The sequence below is a fragment of the Myripristis murdjan genome, chromosome 14, assembly GCF_902150065.1.
Source record: "Myripristis murdjan chromosome 14, fMyrMur1.1, whole genome shotgun sequence".
NCBI classification, from domain to species: domain Eukaryota; kingdom Metazoa; phylum Chordata; class Actinopteri; order Holocentriformes; family Holocentridae; genus Myripristis; species Myripristis murdjan.
In genome coordinates, this window is record NC_043993.1 from 11,834,897 (window position 1) to 11,854,112 (window position 19,216).

The 19,216-nt window shown below is 43.0% G+C and overlaps 2 protein-coding genes across 4 annotated transcripts in view; both read left to right on the forward strand.

The window, feature by feature from the left end:
• LOC115371117 (clathrin interactor 1) overlaps nt 1-18,669 on the forward strand; it is a 37,327-nt gene extending 18,658 nt beyond the window's left edge. For both annotated transcript variants that reach the window (XR_003929324.1, XR_003929325.1), the window contains exon 13: nt 18,427-18,669. The gene's annotated coding sequence lies outside the window, so the exon portion shown is untranslated. The remainder of the gene's footprint in view (nt 1-18,426) is intronic.
• On the forward strand, nt 3,517-18,669 carry LOC115371116 (transcription elongation regulator 1). 2 transcript variants are annotated; one of them, XM_030068266.1, is made up of 20 exons: nt 3,517-3,594; nt 4,248-4,467; nt 5,688-5,840; nt 6,561-6,849; nt 6,943-7,188; nt 9,613-9,813; nt 10,545-10,648; nt 10,753-10,841; nt 10,970-11,130; nt 11,756-11,837; nt 12,126-12,261; nt 12,673-12,762; nt 12,952-13,070; nt 13,396-13,546; nt 13,648-13,812; nt 14,471-14,653; nt 15,121-15,300; nt 15,616-15,699; nt 16,706-16,806; nt 17,845-18,669. In XM_030068266.1, exons 1-20 carry the CDS (start codon nt 3,548-3,550, stop codon nt 18,044-18,046), a joined length of 3,003 nt encoding a protein of 1,000 aa, XP_029924126.1. In that variant the 5' UTR covers nt 3,517-3,547; the 3' UTR covers nt 18,047-18,669. The 2 variants fall into 2 exon arrangements, with proteins under 2 accessions (XP_029924126.1, XP_029924127.1); XM_030068267.1 differs by having other exon boundaries at nt 3,548-3,594; nt 6,946-7,188.
• Nucleotides 18,670-19,216: the final 547 nt, after the last annotated feature.

The following is a 19,216-nucleotide window of genomic DNA, read 5'->3' on the forward strand; positions in this document are numbered from 1 at the left end:
GGACTGTCCAGCGTAGACAAGAATGGCAGCATCAAAAGGCCGATGAATGCCTTTATGTTGTGGTCTCGCATCCATCGGTCATCTGTGTCCCAAGCCAACCCCACAGCCAACAACGCAGACATCAGTGTTCAGCTGGGCTACGAGTGGAGTTTGCTCAGTGAGGAACAGAAGCAACCTTACTGCGACATGGCATACAAACTGAAGGATATGCACAGGCAGCAGTTTCCTGGTAGGAACTACTGTTGAGTTAACTGAATGGCAGTGATAATGAACATTTACTAAATGGTTACTTTTCCTGTACTAATGTCAGTATAACACATTGTATAGTTTACATTTGCAGGTATATTGTATGAGTTTGCCATATGTTCAACATGGGTTTGAGCATGTCCTGGTACAGATGAGCCATGGTTACTATGGATGGACAAACTGCTGCTGTGGTTAAGCCAAACAGGTCTGCTCTGCTATAATTGTGACCACCTCCTTGCTGATCATTGCAGATTGGATATATAAGCCCCAGAAGAAGAAATCCAACGAGTCCTTATCCTCCAGCCGGTGTAAGTCAGGGCAGGGAGCTGAGGCTGGCCCAGAACCCCACAAACCTCCCAGCTGCACTGACCAGAGCTCTTCACTCCCTCCCTCTGACCACAAGCAGATGGAGCCAGGTCTAACACACATACATGCATTTGCATCCAGTATAAGCACACACATGCTGATTCATATCATATAGTTTTAATATATAATAACTTATTTTGTAAGCTTGTTCTTCTATTAACAGATACACTATGTGCTGTTTGTATTGAGCTCTTTAAATGGCTTGCATTGTGCAGAATTTTACTGTCCCATAGCACAAAATGACCATAATATATGTGCAGGGAGTTGATCAAATTCTTGACCAATACCAATAACTCAGATTCCTTGGTTAAGCACTGAGATTTAGATTTCAGTCTTTCAAAAGTCACTTTCTGCCCCATTTTGAAACTGCGAAACACCAAATGTCTCTCTTTAGATTTGCCCATGAATGCCTTATATGGTGACCCCACCAAAAAACAGCACTATTATTGCAATATTACCTCTGTACAAGGCATTTCAACTGTAATTAGCTGTCTTACTCGCTCCGTTGTGAAAATATGGGTTCATAATTCTGATCTTTTCAGTCTGTCTTACTCATAGACTAGGTTGATAAAAGTTGTCCCTTTAAAATCTCATAAATCTTGCTTTGCAGCCCCCAGCTGCCCCCCTGTTGCCAGTCTGCCTGGGGCTCCCGCGGGCACTGGTGAGCTGCAGTTAGCTGGCCAAGCCTATGCTGTGGGCGGCATGAGTGCCTCCTGGCCACCATGTCCCCAGTGGATGACTGGCAGAAGTCACGCCGGCTCGGTCTCAGACCTGTCCTCAGCCAGGTTTGCCTACTCTTTCCCACAAGGCATACAAATGGCCCAGCCCCAGTTCCTGGCCTCCAGCATGTATTACCCATCTTCTGCCATGGTCCCCTACCCAATGGGCTTCTTCCCTATGGTCCCATACTACTCCTACAGGTGATGTATCTCTAGTAATCCCTACTTGCCAACAACCAGTTAGAGCTAGCTGGTTTTCTGCTGTGCTTTGTCCCTTGTCTATATGATGAAGTAATTGACACAATTTAGATAATACATCTGATAGTTTTAACAGTTATATGTTAAACTGATGACATGTTTTTTTTTGTTTGTTTTTAAAAAAAAAAAAAAAAAAAAAACAATACTGAAGAAGATAAATTTTACTGAAACTGTGGATACTGTGATATTTTGTGCTGAAGTTCAATATCTTTAATATAAGAAAACGATTAGATGACTAAATCTCTTAATGAAAGATGTGACTAATGAAATGAACAAAGAACAATGCACATGCAAAACAAAAGATGAGAGAAAAACTGTCACACATTGAAAATCTGATTTTAAAGAGAGCTAGAGAATACCATTTTTCATATCAGAGAGGGAACTGATCTGATGTTCATAAAAGTAAGATAATATTGTAACAAAATCTGTAAATGGATGGGAGTTGTGTAGATTTTTTTGATTATTAGGCCTATTACATTTTCAGAGCAATGTGACATTTTTTGGCAGTTACAATTTCAACTTTTCTGTTAATGTAATAAACCTAATGTGATAATCAACATGTTGTCAAGAAAAACTTTAATGATATCATTGATAAATGTATCATTCTAAATCAATCTTAGCTGAAGATAGTAATGATGATCCTCCTGTTACATTATTTGAAAGTTATAACAGTTATTATACCACTCTAAGCAGATGTTGTGGTTTCAAAATGACCTCTTTTTTGATTACCTACATATTGAACCATATATTTAATATCTTTTCTATAACTGTACTGTGGATGAACAATAATTCCTAACATATTTGTCAAGCAGTAGGGGTAATTTTTTGGCAGACTGATACTGCTGAATAATTTTAGAGACCACACAGTTTAAATCAGTCATACTTTATTCTCGCCACAGGCATAAGGGCATCTCATATGCCCGCTTGATCAGTGACTTTACTGATCTTAACTTACAGAATATTCACCTTGGAAATCCTAAAACCTGTTTTATCAGACTCATACAGCCTTTTGCCTTTCCTACTTTGCTTTCAGCTGTCCCTACGGGTACCCAAATACCAGCAGTCCCATGACAGGGGTGATGCAAAATCTGACCACCACTGTGAACACGAGGGGCCCAGGAAGTATTGTCACGGCCACAGCACCAGGGAGCCTTGCACAGGCACAGGCTCAAGAGGACGCCAGCCTGCAGCACCAGAGGGAGGTGGTCGATGTTGAGGAATATAAAGATGAGGACTGTGCTTATACTGTCCGATTGCTGTAGGCTGCAGGAGGTCTAGTCAGCACACACCAAACAAAACAGGCACTATTTTTTAGTAGCATATAAGCCTGCACTTGATTTGATGGTTTCCAAATGAGTTCTGTTGTGTTGTATTGCAAAGTGTCAGATATTTAGGTGTCAATGAATTGAAATGGTAAGATTACAAATAGCTAAGATTTTATTTACTTCATAAAAATGCAATTAATTGTCTATTATTCTGTTCGGTTTTTATGATTTAATGGTATAACTCTTACACTACAGTATTATAATTACTCTGAATGTTCTAATATGCTCACGTGAAATGTTCTGCAATGGTTTAGAATTAATTTGTTTTGTATTGTGTTCCAAATTAAATGTTTTGAATACATTGGTATGTTTTATTTTGAATAAAATAAAACATTGGTAGCTCTCAAAGTGCTTGTCTCGTAGTGTGATGTGTTGACAGCCACTGTGGGAAACTTGAGGAGTTGGACACGATTTGGTTGTTTCTTCTCCGCCGAGCCGACTGGCTGAACAAAGACGTGCTGGGTAACGTGATGGGACGTGCGATTGCTTGGCCAAACCTTGGCGACAACTCTGTCGTCTAATCAGAGCTGCTGAGGCCTGGGCCTGAGCTGTGAGTGACATGACGTTGAGCCAATACAAAAGTACAACATGTGTTAGGGGCGTTTCCAGGAAGCGCCCTTACATTTTCCTGTAATGGCGGACCAGGCAGACAGCGAAACTATCGGGTTCAACGACAACAGGTCAGATTGAAGCGAATGGAATAGTAAATTGAAAAATAATACAATATGATATTAAGCATGTGTCAAAAAATGATATGAGGTTGGTCGGCATAGTTTTTGTCTTGTGGTTTGAATATGCAGGTGCATTGCTTGTGAATGTGACCACGCTAGCTAACTAGCCTTTTAGCTAGCCACTGTTGCCAAGCTGCTCGCCTTTGCTCGTGGCATGCGGTAAACATAGCCAGCCAGGCCACTGGTAAACCAAACTCATTTACCCTGCTCCAGCAAGCCGCCCACCTACATGGTCAATGCAAGGTTTGGTCAGAGGCAGGGGTCGTGTTTTATGCACCAATGTTGATATGCGGTGGCTAGATAACAGCTAGCTAGCAAGCTAACCCTGGCTATTGTAGATGCGTTGGTAGCTCGCAGCAGAACCCGGGCAGTGTTTTGAATGGACTTCCTGTCGCAAGCCTGGTTGGTAATAGGTGAGCTGTAGTCAGCTACTGTGAATCATTATTACCATTAAATAGTCAAAACTTGGTAGCTTGGCTTGATAGCACGTTAGTATTCCAGTAATGACCAAAGTGACGATGCAGAGGGTGTTTGTCCGCATCGCTAAATAGTGATCTGTCCTCAAGCACCGACCGTGGCATGATATTGTTTTGGTCCGACAGAATGGCGCAGCAGCCGCTGCGGTTTCGCGGCCCTGCGCCAGCGCAGACCCCGGTGTTACGTGGCCCTCCCCCGCTCCTCAGGCCACCGCCGCCTCCTTTCGGAATGATGCGGGGACCTCCGCCGCGACCCCCCTTTGGTCGGCCACCGTTTGACCCCAACATGCCTCCCATCCCACCGCCAGGAGGCATGCCGCCCCCCATTGGACCTCCTCATTTACAGGTGACTGTTTCCCATTATTAACCTACATGACAGGTGTGTTCATCTTGATCCAAGTGTGGGGCTGAATTCTTTGATTATGTTGTATCTGATTTATCACACAGTGTTTTATAGACACGGAGGGATATTCTGAGGTATGCGTGATGTGTTCAAGAGCCTCTGTACTTTCAGTATTTTAGTATCAATGGTTCTTAGCTCAGATTCCCATTATTGCTGCCAGAGTACTGCTGGCTTTCGTTCCTGCTGTCTGCTAGGGGTTTATTTAGACCTGGGTTAAAGGTGAGGTGGCAGTAACATGCACTCAGCGGAATGCAGGTAATTTATTTGCATGATAGAGAACCAGCATTACCCTGGGTATTGAGACCTGAAGTTGGTAAATACTGCACTTTTAATTTTATTTTTGGTGTTTCTGCTTTAATAGATAGGACAGTCAGGAAAGACAGGAAAAGTAGGTCAGAGAAGGGGAATGACATGCAGCAAAGAGTCCTGGCTGAAACTGAACCTGGGCCGCTGCGACAAGGGCTAATAGCCTTGCATATGTGGTACACACTCTACCGGGTGAGCCACCAGGGCACCTAGTATCTACTGCTCTAGATGGTACTGGCACATAATCTGTCCAGACTTTTTCCAGCTAATGCTTTCTCTTACAGAATTAAAGGAGTCATTAAACTTTGCTTGCCTCTTACCTTTCTTATTTATTTCTTGCATTATCACTCTAAAGAAGTGACAGGCATCCATGTGTTTTGGACAGACAGAAGTACACAGGTCCTCAGTGAAACACTGAAAACCAGCTGATTTTCACTTGTCGACTTGTGTCGTAGTGTCATATCCTCGGCAGGACACTGTGACTGCTCACCACTGTTTGCATCTAATTTTGGTCATCTCCCTTTTTTCCACTCTTCCAAGTCACATGTAGATGTCATCTAAATGCCTAAAATTGTAGTGTGTGTGTGTGTGTGTGTGTGTAAGTAAATGGAAAAAAAACTTGTTAATCACTCCTCTAGTAGAGATGTGATCCAGAGTCTATTTCAAGAGTGTGTTTTTTGAATTCATATTGATCCATACCACAGCCATCTGGCTGGCAGATCCTGCAGTGGCACTGACCCCGAGAGGAAGTTGTAGTCCTTGATAGTATGATTCACACCAGTAACTTTTACCACGTTTGAATGTCTTTGGATAATTCTTTATATTCTGAAAATAGTGGCATTGATTTGTTTCTGCAGAGACCCCCATTCCTTCCACCTCCCATTGGGAACCTGCCACCACCTCCAGGGATGCTGTTTCCTCCGGGGATGCCCCCTGTTCCTGGGTCTGGCACCCCTGCACTCAATCCTGCTGAGGAGATCTGGGTAGAGAACAAAACTCCTGAAGGAAAGGTGAGGTGGCAGTCACATGCTGCAGGGTTCTTCTTACACAGGTATAAGACGTGTGGAAAAGTACACAATATTATTTGGATATTTTCCCTGTAAATGTTTGGCACTTGTTCAAAAAGTATGGGCAAGCATGGAAAAAGTAAATGGTGTTTTTGAAAGATATTAACAACTTAAATTCAAATGGCTTATTTTTTTCCCCTTCTTTTGCTGCATTGTGGCTTTATGAATTGGATTCCCACAGTTCTTTAGTAAATTAATTCACCATATGAATGACTGGCTGAAAGTGTGAAACGGCAGAATCCAACAACTTGCATCTCCTGGTAATGATGTTATACAGAAGGGGTTTGTGAATGAATGTGCACTTGTAAACCCAATGTCATTTCACACATGTTGTCATTCAGACTAATCTCCGGATGTAGTGATACAGTCTAGGTGAAAGTCATATTTCTCAGTCAATTCCAAGCAGCGTCCTCAAATTAAATGAATAAATTGTGGTTTGGGAATATTATGGTATTTTGTGATATTAAAAAATGTGCAGGAACATATACTAACACACACATATAGCTGTTACATTTTCCATGTACTTATGTTTACATTATTTCACAAGTATTCTTAACATATTTGTTAACATGTAATCTGTGTGTATTAACATGAGATAATACACACGTGTGAATGCCGTGTTGTTCCTTACAAGGCTTCCCTTCTCCAACCTGTCTTCTTCAGACGTATTACTACAACGCCAGGACCAGAGAGTCTTCATGGAGTAAACCAGACGGTGTGAAGATCATCCAGCAGTCAGAGCTCAACCCTCTGCTTGTAAGCGGGAGTGGGACTGCGGTGACAGGTGCAAGTGCGGGGGCAACTGCAGCTGCCAGCTCAAGCAGTGTCAACACTACAGCCAGCACGGCAGCAGTAGCCACCCCTACCCAGGCCCCCTCCCCGACCCCGTCCCGCACACTCACCTCCAGTCCAGATTCCACAACCACTCCCTCCCCCTCTGTGTCCATCGCAGGTGAGCTCACATATTTGCATCAGGAATGTATGTTCTCTCCACACGCAGATAAAATACTTACTACATGTTTTCCCTTTGTCCCTGTGTCCCCAGCAGCCTCTGTTGTAGCAGACCTGACTCCTGTTGCTACAGTGACCTCAAGTGTTGCTGTATCTCCAGTTGCCGTGGTGACTGTTTCCACAGTGCCGTCGTCTGTCACGGCAGTGCAGACCATGCCACTGCTGCCTGCGGCCCTGCCTCACAGCGTGGCCCAGCCCAGCGCTGCCATACCTGCCTTCCCCCCTGTCATGGTGCCACCGTTCAGAGTTCCCTTACCCGGCATGCACATCCCACTGCCAGGTAAGAACCAGAAGCTAAGCAGGAAGCTGAAGTTTGTGCCCACAGGCTCCAGTTTTCAGCCCGAGATCTACCACCCAAGACGTTCAGATGATGATTGGTTAGCTGCTGAAGGTGACAGGTACAGTAGAGAAACTTATCAGCCACAGACAGAAACTACTAACTTTTGTCTGGTGTGTATTTCCTAGCCTGGCAAGGACTGCTGTGGTGCCACTGAATTTGTGCTACTGTTTGTCTCCAAAGAATGGGCTTGCATATACCAGGGAGGATATTTTGCAGTATTTAATGCAGTTTCATGACAAACACGTTATGCCTGGCTCTGATCTTAATCTGTGGCTACACTGACATGCACGGAGGAAGCAGTGCCATTTAAAAATTCTGCATGTTCGTTTTCAAGACCTCAGGCCTCAGTCCTATGTTGCTTTTTCCTTCTCCTCTTCTGCTGTTTTTCTACTTGTATTCCTCCCTTTTTGCTGAGTTCTCACTTTCCCTTATTTTTAGGTAAGTTATCAGCAAACGTTCATGCCAGCAGTTGCTGTGTGCAGTTCTTTGGGTTTTATGATGATGAGCCCTGCGTAGGATCAGTCTCAGAGCTGGAGAGGGTCATACAACTGTGTAGGTCGGAATGTGGCTGAGTAATCAATTATTCAGTCCACAAATAATTGACTTAGAGCTTCCTAATTGACTTTTAGATTGAAACTGTCCAGACTGTCATTAGTCCAACTTTTAGATTAGTTGTGTCAAGTTTTTTTTTTTGTTGTTGTTTGTTTTAGTTTTTCACAGGAATAAAATAAGTTATTTCCTTTTATATCCCAATTATATTTGCAATCTTAGTTGCCTACAAACTAATCTTGGTTAATATTTCACTCTAATGCATAACAGGCTCATAAATATCAACCAACACTAAGTAACTTTTGCAGTCATTAATTTCTGTAGCGCATGGAGAACAGAGTGGCACACATTCCAGGGTCTATGTGTTTGTCGGATCAACAGGGAAATGGCGGCACACCCACACACACACACACACATAAACAATAGTAGCCGATGTCCAGTGTCCTTCCGTGTTAAACCAGATGCTTGCTTGTCCGTTGTTCTTGCAGGTGTAGCAATGATGCAGATAGTAGGCGCACCGTATGTAAAGGCAGGCCCCAGCGCCAACGGTAAACACCCACCCGCTCACCTCTGAGAGCTAGTTGGCATGGTAGTGAATGGTGTCTACATGAGTCATTATGGTGTACATGGGAACCCTCAAACAAGTGGCATGGTGGTGAATGCTGTGAACATGATCCATCCGGTGTACAGTGGTGTAACTCCGCCGCTCCAACAGACAAAAATAGCACACACAGCTTAGATTGTTTGTCAGCGTAGTTTGACCTTTTTTTGTCATATCCATTCAGCTTTAGAGTGCAGACTTCACATGTTGGGTTTACTACGTTTGCTTGGGCAAATAGACAGACAAACAGACCAGCGAGGCATACACAACAAAAAACACAATGTGTCACCTGTGTATGTTTCAAAACGATTTGGGGACAACTTGGACAAGAGACACTCAGCGTGTTTTACCATACCAGCTTTTACCATGAACGATCTTGTTTCCCACATGTCCTTGTTTGAAAAAGACTCAGGTAACAAAAACATATGTACTCTGATGCTACCATTGCATATCAGAGCAAAGTTAACATCGTATTCAGCTATCATGAAAGACGATGTTCGCACTTTGTTTGCGTGTTGCTTTCAGGAACTGTTTGTAATAGTTTAATACAGTAATTGGTTTTGCTCAGGATGCTGCTGTTCATAGGTGAGGCACCACTTGTCAACTGACATCTTATTCGCTTGAGTCTTTGATCATCACTTACAGTCATTTTGAGTCGTGTTGTTCTTGACGACAGGCTGTGTTTCTTTGGTGTGACCGTCTCAGAACCCCAGTAGGTCTTGCTGTCAGTACTGAAGCAATAGTGTAACATGTAGGGCTACATGTCATGTGGTCATGTGGTTGTCTAGTGTTGTGGCATGATTTTATGTGTGGTTATTGCCGTATGTGGCTGTAATTGTGTGTGTGCTCTGTGTTTCTTGTCATTTGCTTTATCGTTTCTTCTAAAAGTCTTTGGCCTTAACCTTTACCTGTCTGTTCCACAAAATGATTACTTCCCCTAAAACTCTAGTCAGTCTTATAACAAAATATCATAGGTGACCCAACAAGTCCTTCATCCAGGACTCCCCGTTTAGAGGTTATTCTCCTGGAGCTCTGATGCATTTCTTTTTCTCCCAGCACATATTTTTGATTACAAGACGGCACCATGTGGGTTAAAAAAAAGCCACATGCTGTGTTATTTCAGACGTTAATGTGTGGTTGCTTGCCATCTCTAGATCAGAAAAATATCTCTCATCCAATCCTGCTGTGTCTCTCTCCTCTTTGACCAATGGTAGGTATGCTTCCTGGTATGGCCCCGCCTCTGGTTCCCATGATGCACCCCCAGCTGGCTCTCACAGCAGCTCCCGCCTCCTTGGCTGGATCACTGCAGCTCCCTGAGTGGTCTGAGTACAAAACAGCAGATGGGAAAACCTACTACTACAACAACCGAACACTGGAGTCCACCTGGGAGAAACCACAGGCCTTGCTGGATAAAGGTTGGCCAGCTGACTGGTGCACACTCACAGTTTGTCCTGCCTGACATGTAGATGTGCTCAGATGTACACAGAATGTACGGTGGACTCATTAGATATGCAAACGTGCTATGAGGGTCACTGTATGTAGCTTTGGTAATTGATGCATTTCCTGTTTGGTGGAACATACGGGGATTTGGTAGTTGATTAATATCCAAAATTCCCTCATGGCTGTATGTTGTGGTATCACCGGTATCAAGTGATGGTTAATTTAACTTGTTTCACTCAAGTTTAGGACTTGGCTGGATTACTGTCCGCTCTTCTAAAACAGCTTGCACACTTTGAAATCAAGCAGATATGTTGTTTAATTCATAAGATTCTTCAGGATTCAAGATTTTTATTGTCATTTTCACTGTGCATTTGCATAGACAAGAGAAAGAATAATTCTAGTTTGTAGTATATTCAGAGTACACTGTGGCCCCTCTGGCTAAGATGTATTTTCACTGTTGTGGTGTGCCATTCGTCCTTGCTAGCAAATGTAGTCAGTTAAGTGGGAAACACTGGAAAGCTGTACTGTGTCCGCTCTTTATCTGCATGCGTCCCACAGTGGCTAAAAGCCAGGTGTACTGGTTTAGGCAAATGTTTGGGTGTTAACAGTCTCAAATGAATACAAGCTTATTGAATACTCTGAGTTCATGAATTTATGTGTGTGTGTGTGTGCTTGTGCTTGTGCGTCTGTGTGTCTGTGTTACCAGAAAAAGAAGCAGAGAAGGCTAAGGAGCGTCTGGCCCAGGAAGAAGCTGAGGCCATGGAGATGGAAGATGAGGAGAACAAAATAGAGAACACTAATGAGAAGGAGGTATGGGAAGGATGATGTAGCCAGTTGAACAATAGAAAGATTCAAAGGTTTCAGAAGAATAACAGATTGGTTCACAATCTCTGTCTTTCTGTCTCTCTCTCAAGGAGCCTAAAGAAGAGGAGATGACAGAGGAGGAAAAAGCAGCTCAGAAGGCCAAGCCTGTAGCCACCAACCCAATCCCTGGCACTCCCTGGTACACACATTACATGACACCCTACTTCACCCCTGCTTGCAATTTTTCTGCATCATTTGTCCTGTTTTTTGCATCTTTTCTGACCTTTGTGCCTGTGGGTGTGCTTATGTCAAATCAATTTGGGTCAGGTGTGTGGTGTGGACAGGTGACGACCGCGTCTTCTTCTACAACCCGACCACACGCCTGTCCATGTGGGACCGGCCCGAGGAGCTGGTCGGCCGTGCCGATGTCGACAAAAACATCCAGGAGCCGCCACATAAGAGAGGCCTGGAGGACAGCAAGAAGACAGGCAAGGCAACAAACACACACACAAAATACAAATACAGCTGCAAACTTGTCCAGAAAGATGGTAAAAAAAAAAAAAAAAACATGACAATGCACACCATATTCAAGGCACACAACACTTAAATTACTGGCTTTGATAATTAATTTAATTTACATGTTCAAGGTGAAACAGGATGTGTTTGACAGTTTGGTTAATCTGCTCAGTGAAGGATGTGACACACTCAGATCCAGCCCATCGTCATTTAATTTAGAGATGCAAAATGTCAGATCATGTTCATGGTGTTACCAAATAAGTAGCAATGGAAGCGCTGTTGTTCTCAGTGTTAGCTTCAGGCAGAAGATGCTGTAATGTGCCCATGAAACATATGTCACCATGTTGCTATGTGTGTTTGTGTTGTTATTTGTGTAAACACACATGCTCACAGTGATGCTTTTTTAACAGAGTATGGCATTTATATGACATTTTCGTTTGTCCAAGTATTTTCCCTGGTTAAAATTAACGTATTTGTCTGCGTAGAAATGTAAATGTAAAAAGACAGATTTAAAGCACATGAGTCATAATGCCTGACATCTTCATGTCTGTGGTTTTAAGTGTGTACGTGTGTGTGTGTGTGTCCCTGTTCATCCAGGTATCAATAAGGAGGAGCCAGAAGTAGCTGTATCTACTGAAGAGAATCAGGATGAGGAGCCAACCAAAGCCAAGAAAAGAAAGTAAGTCATGTCTACATCCTTTTAATAAACATTATTACGCTTTGTTGTCTTGTTTCAACATCCTTTTCCGCTTGCCTTGCCTTTCTCCCTCCTTCTTCTCCCCCACTGTTCCTCTCTCTAACTCTTCTCCTCCTCTTTGTCTCCTTGTCTAGTTTTCCTCCTTTTTTCTTCACCTTTTGTCCCAGTCTTCCTTTCGCCTTTTCTCATCCACATTCCCTTCCTTACCTTCTCCCACTACGTCCTGTTCTGCCTCTGCCTAACTCTTCTCTCTGCGATTCCACTTCACAGGAAGGAGGAAGCGAAGGAGGCAGACTCAGAAAAGGAAGCAGCAATGGAGGCCGAGCTTAGAGCTGCCAGGGAAAGAGCCATAGTGCCCCTGGAGGCCCGGATGACCCAGTTCAAAGACATGCTGCTGGAGCGAGGGGTAACATACACACACACACACACACACAAGTAATGCTCTTGTGCAGTTATATTAATTATAATATGTTAAATTAAGTATGACAATCTGCTGTTATACTGCAGTAATAGTGTTAAATAAAGCAATAATGTGTTTCTTCTTGTCCACATTAGCACATTGTACCAGTGTGAAAACAGTTTTAGCATCTTAAAACTGCCAGCATCACTAATTATTATCTCATGCAAACTATCAAGTCACTTCTGCACTGTAGGTAATGTGAGATTTGCAAATGCATAATATTCTCTTTTTAATTGTCAAGGAAATAATTGTGCAAGTTCAGATAAGAGTGCTATGTTTTGTGTTGTATTAAAGCTGTATTGTAACAAGTTGGTTATTGCCTTCCTGTATAAACCATGTGCTACCTGTCTCCTGTAGGTATCAGCATTTTCAACGTGGGACAAAGAGCTGCACAAGATTGTGTTTGATCCTCGCTATCTTCTGCTCAACCCAAAGGAGAGGAAACAGGTGCGGTGTCTCTCGCTGTCTGCGTGTTTCCCCCTCTCTTCTCTCTCTCACTGTGACTCAGTTCCCCTCCGTCTCCACAAACCGAGGCCTCTCTGTCACTATATTGAATATATATATATATATATATATATATATATATATATATATATATGAAACTCAGTCCTAGCTTTGTGTCTGTGTCTATTGTAGGTTTTTGATCAGTATGTGAAGACGCGAGCAGAGGAGGAGAGGAAGGAGAAGAAAAACAAACTGATGCAGGCCAAAGACGAGTTCAGGAGGATGATGGAGGAGGCCAAGTTCACCCCAAGGTAACCAGACTGTGAAACAGTTCACTCCTTCTCCTGGAAGCTTGTTGGCTGTGTGGGAGAGAAAGAAGAGTGACCGCATAACGAGACAGACGTGAATGGATGAAGATTTTTATTTATTTTTATACCATTATTTATCCAGGGAGGTCACTTAAGAACAGATTGTTTTTTACAGTTATAATAATGACATTTCAGTTATTATTGTAAGTACTGTCAGGTTTTGGTAGAATTTCCGTCTCTATCATGCTGAACAAAAAGTTTAATGAATGTTAGACGGTTAAACCAGGAAACTGTTAAAGCTGGAGCACTGTTCTTTACATCTTCACAGGACGACGTTCAGTGAATTTGCGGTGAAGCATGGCCGTGACCCGCGATTTAAGACCATAGAGAAGATGAAGGACAGGGAGGCCATCTTCACAGAGTTCATCACTGCTCTCAGAAAGAGAGAAAAAGAAGACTCCAAGACTAGAGGAGAGAAGGTACCACTCGCCAATAGTTTCCCTCAGTAGCTCAATCAAGCGTCACATTATTGTCATTATTAGTAGAAAACATCATAATAACTGTGTATTTGTATGTCCAGGTGAAGCAGGACTTCTTTGACCTCCTGAATGAGCAGCATATAGAGGGAGGCCAGCGGTGGAGCAAGGTGAAGGAGAGGCTGGAGACGGACCCGCGGTACAAAGCTGTGGAAAGCTCTGCACTCCGGGAAGAGCTTTTCAAACAGTACATGGAAAAACAGGCCAAGGTAGGAGCAGCTGTGTGATAAAAGACACCAGAGCTGATAATTTTGACAGCCAGTGTGTTTGGTTTCCCTGTTTAATGTTGCATGAACAGTGAAAATGCACTAACTGTGTGTTGTTACAGATATGGAGAGCTTAAAATACAAGTTGCTCAACTTGGACAGAAGTGTGTGTGTGTGGTGTAATTTTTTAATTTTTTATTTTATTTATTTATTTACTTTTATTTATTATTATTAGTAGTAGTAGCAGTATTTTGTATTTTTGTGAGAAATAACAAGAATCACGGCTCCAACAACCCAGCCCCCACCCCCCATCCCTCTCTCTCTTTATATGTGTGTTTTTGTGTGTGTTTGACTCACAGCTTTGTCTCACATCTGTGAGCATTGCAAACTGTAATCCTAATCTTCGCCTGTGTTGTAACACTTGGTAATCATTATGATGGGAGTCATAGTTCCCCTTACCAGTGAATTATAGTTTTTTAATCTCCTATGGTTTTTAATCTTTTATTTTAACTGCGTAGTGCCGTTTAGATGAAGAATCTCCTTTTCACCTCAAACCTGGTCTACAACTCTGCTTTCCAACATGGTCGTTGGTGGCAGCAGAATTCATCAAATGGCAAAAACGGAAATGACAGTGTGTGTTTGTGTGTGTTTCCTCCCTCAGAGCGTGGACATTGAGAAGGAGCGAGAGCTGGAGCGGCAGGCTCGTATCGAGGCCAGTCTGAGAGAGAGGGAGCGGGAAGTGCAGAAGGCCCGATCGGAGCAGACCAAAGAGATCGACCGAGAAAGGGAGCAGCACAAGAGGGAGGAGGCGATCCAACATTTCAGAGCGCTCATGTCAGATATGGTGAGACACTGTGCATCCTTTCCCCGTGAAAAGTGTGCTGTTAAATGATGCACTGAGATAATGTTGTTGTAATTCTTAAAACTGCAGTCTATTTTCTTACCGCCAACTTGTAAAATTTCACTTTGACTCTTTGCAGGGTAGCAACTGATTGTAACTAATTGGAAAAAGGCAATTACAGTATATTTTCACCATGAAACCCTGCAGACATTGGTCAGATATTACAGCTACAATTGTAACTAGTGGAGATAATAACACATTATTGTTTTCTCGTTTTTCTAAACAGCCGAGAAATTTGAATATGTAGATGAGGTCACAAGACTTTACTAGGACTTTACCAGTGCCATTGTGTCTTGACTTCCTGCTGGTAACTTACCGAATCATTAAGTGAACAGATTTACCATGAAATATTAATGACATTTTTACGTTCACACTCTACTCTGTGTGATCTGTGTGTATTCGTTCCTCAGGTACGTTCCTCGGACGCAACGTGGTCGGACACACGTCGTAACCTGCGCAAGGACCATCGCTGGGAATCGGCCTCGCTGCTGGAAAGAGAGGAGAAGGAGAAGCTGTTTAACGAACACATAGAAGCACTTGCCAAGAAGAAGAAGGAACATTTCAGGCAGCTTTTGGATGAGACCAGTATGGTGAGAGACACACATTCAATACAATGAAACCAAAGAGAGACAAACTGCCTGAAAAACCCTGAAGGTTTCCAAAACTGGAAGATTAGCCAATTATGTCCAAAAATCAGTTTATTTTGTTTTTATCAGTCACAACCAGTCCAGTTTCTGCCCATACATTCACAGATCAGTAGACCAGATGCAAGGGAGTGAAAATGATACACGCAAGGCACTTTGCCTCTACTGCCTGTTATGTTATACATCAGTGAATCCAGGTAGCTTGTGTCAGCTCAAGTACTGATTCATTGTGCTAGTTAATCATTACATTTTCTTCTGTAGATCACTCTGACCACTACATGGAAGGAGGTGAAGAAGATCATCAAGGAAGACCCTCGCTACATCAAGTTCTCCTCCAGTGACAGAGTAAGACATCTGCTAACCTGTGTGTGTTATAATAAATACAATACCACACAGCATTTATTTACATTAACAATATGTGACTCATGTAAATTCCAACCTTCTGCAGCAACGATGATTCATTGTAGTTTCATCCTGTTTCTGCCTCATAGTCGATATTCTGTTCCAGTCCCTCATCTCACCTCATTTGACGGCCTCGACCTTTAACAGGATCTGTGCTTTGCTCCACACATTTTTCTTTGCTGGAACAAGCAGAACTCAAATGTGTCACAACAGCAAAAAGTTTGCTCAGCATTGGTCTCTGGGAATTAGCTTAAGCAAAACATCAGTAGCCCGCGTGAACTCAGCCCCTTTTTAACATCCAAATGCTAATTTTGACTTGATGTGAAGTTGGTTAATCATATTTATCTTCCACAGGAGCTTATGGTGGCTGATGGTCATTACTGCCACCTCTCTGATAGCTCTCTGCTTTTTATTGTAGAAGTTTCATGTGAGAAACATTGAACAGGGCTCGAAATACTTTTTTGTGTTTTCTGCAAAATTGCAGAAAAACAGGAAAAGTTACAGTCAGGTGCCAAATTACACGTGATCTAACAACTGCATGCACATAGGCTGTGCGGCACGTAAAACAATGACAGTAGCCTATTGCATAGTCTCAGTTTAGTAAGTTCTGACGCAGGCGAGTGTTTTTTTTTTTGTTTTGTTTTTTTCCACGCTGCATGGCCCGGTCTGGAATGTCTCGCAGACCGGTACCGGGCCGTGAGACGACTGGTGGTTGGGAAGATGAAATCACACTGAAAACTGTTTATAACCATCATTATTCTTTATTGGGCCTATTACAAGCCAGATTGGGTGGAAAAGGACAAAATTACCTGGATTTTTTTGCCTAGTTTTTATTTTTTTCTGCAGTCGCAAAAATCTTTCTGCAAGTTGCAGTTTGCAGGTGGGTATTTCGAGCCCTGTTGAAGATTGTTTGACTTCTGATGAATGGTGTGTTTATCTGTCTTTGTAGAAGAGGCAGCGGGAGTATGAAGACTACATCAAAGACAAGTACATCACAGCCAAAGCTGACTTCAGAACCCTGCTCAAAGAGACAAAGTTCATCACGTACAGGTCTGCACACGCTTTCTTTCTTTTTTTTTTCCTCTTTACACACACATTTTGGATTCTGTATATGCAGTTAGGACAGGTGTCACCCATATGTAAGTTTCAATAATTTGCACAAACATACAGCACACATAACCTAACAAATTACTTTATGGAGATAGCATGTCGTCAAAACGTTTTGCCATTCTTTGTGGTAGTAGCACATTCCTCCTCATGGTGTCTAATGCGCCCATCAAAAATGGTGATAAAGGTGCAATTAAAAGTAAATGCTACATGTGTTTTTGCAAATCACTCTCAGACCCAGTTTGTTTATTGTTCACTGTATGTGGCAAAGTTACAACTTATACAGTCTGAGTTTGAAACTCTGATAGCCTACTGACAGACATCCTTGTCACTCCAAGATCATAACTTACAAATATCAAATGTGTGGAGCAGGACCTTTGTTTTTATTTTTTAAGCCTAATAAGTTTGTACCTGCTAGCACAATTCTACTCACGTTTCATTTTAATCAGCGCAAGCAACATGAACATTGTAGATGACATAGGAAGCGGTGGTGCTAAAATATTATTTGACACACATCCAGTAACCCCCAACTCCCCCCATCCTTCTCTGTGATCCTCCTGGGTTGAGGTCTCCTGCTGCTTCTGCTGTCATATTGTTTACTAGTGTGTTTTCTTTTGCATGCAGGCTATATTGTAATTATATATGTATTAAGTATTCTGATATTTGAAACCTCCTGGTCGATGCCTATTGCACACCTGTCCGGCCAGGAATGGGGTCTCCTCACTCTGTGGTCCTTCTCAAGATATCTTCCGTTTTTCCCTCCTGTTGCAGCTGTTTTTTTGTGGGTGGGTTTCTTGCCCACTGAGGATTATGTCAGGGGGTGCCTCCCTGTTTGATAGAAACCTGTGAAGTGATGTTTTCATAACTCATGACAAGTCAAAATATTTGAAGTGACTGTAGTACATTAGTGCCAAAGAATTGAAAACTGGGCCTGTTCTTATACTCTTAATAATATTAGCATCCTGCTTCCCCATCCTCCAGGTCCAGAAAGCTGATCCAGGAGTCAGAGCAGCATCTGAAGGATGTGGAGAAAGTCCTTCAGAATGACAAGCGCTACCTGGTCCTGGAGTGTGTTCCTGCAGAGCGCAGGAAGCTCATCATGTTCTACATCGAAGACCTAGACCGCCGTGGGCCCCCGCCTCCCCCCACAGCCTCTGAGCCCACCCGACGCTCCACCAAGTGACCAATCAAATCGCCTCGCGTGGCCGATGCCCATCTCCTCCCTGTCCCCTATTGGCCAGAGCATGACCCCCCGACCCCTCAGACCCCACCTCACCCCACCCTGCAGGCCCAAGGTTGGCCTCCCAGAGAGCAGTGTTATGGCTGGGGGTTGTGTTGCTTAGAGATGTACCATAGAGATGTACTGTTAGGTCTCTGTGTTATGTCGCCTCGTAGCCCTGACGTAGCCCTGCAACCACGGCAACAGCAGGGAACAGAGGTTACCCGATGTCATGGTAACCCTTGACCCCTCACCTCTGACTGACCGCATTGGAGGGAGGGGTTTAGTGATAAAGCTGCTGCCCCAGCAGCCAATCAGGTGTAAGATAGCTGATGTAAATGAAGTGGTGAGTGTGTGTGTGTGTGTGTGTGTGTGTGTGTGTATGTGTGTGTGTGAATGTGTGTATGCGTGTGTTTGTGTGGGTTTGTGTGTCTGAGGCGTCCTTAAGCCTTATTGCTCCACTGTGCCAGTCATTGTTTCAGCGGCTCAGTGTGAATGTTTGTTTCTGCTCAGTGGTTTACTCCGATGTCGCAGCAGTTTCTCTGTTGAATGAAATAAAGGCAACTTCCACTGTATTTTTTTTCCAATTTCTTGTCCTGTCCCTTTTGTTTTTTGAACTGATTCATGGGTGTACAACAAGGGTTTTCAAAGTCTGAGCTGTGGGCCTCCCTCTGAACATTCATTCATTCATTTTCCAAACTGCTTATATGTAAAGGGTCATGGGGGTGGCTGGAGCCTGTCCCTTTGGACAATGCTTAGAAAAAGTCATCACCACCTACGGTGGCCAGGCTCCCACTTTAAAAAATAAAACAAACAAAAAAACAACTGATGTACGTCATGATCATATCTCTAGACTAAAGTCAATATGTTACTGAGGGATGTTCTGATCCAGGGTGGGATTACAGAGAGTCTGTCTGTCATGCAGAATGTAACCCTGACCTATAACAGCCTCTACTGACATGTTTTGTATGAGAACATGAGAATGTAGGTACAAACTGTTGTCCCGGAGTCACCATGACTGAACATGGTGGGCAACATGGCTCTTGTATGATGCAGCTTTACATCATAGGAAAAAAATACACATTTTACTGTTAAAACAAACAAACAAAACAAACAAAAAAAAACAACTCAATT

Excerpts from the sequence above, each read along its gene's own strand:
- LOC115371116 (XM_030068266.1), top strand. The coding sequence starts at position 3,548 with ATGGCGGACCAGGCAGACAGCGAAACTATCGGGTTCAACGACAACAG. Across the intron at positions 3,595-4,247 it reads ATCGGGTTCAACGACAACAG|AATGGCGCAGCAGCCGCTGC; the intron begins GTCAGATTGAAG and ends TTGGTCCGACAG. Across the intron at positions 13,813-14,470 it reads ACATGGAAAAACAGGCCAAG|AGCGTGGACATTGAGAAGGA; the intron begins GTAGGAGCAGCT and ends TTCCTCCCTCAG.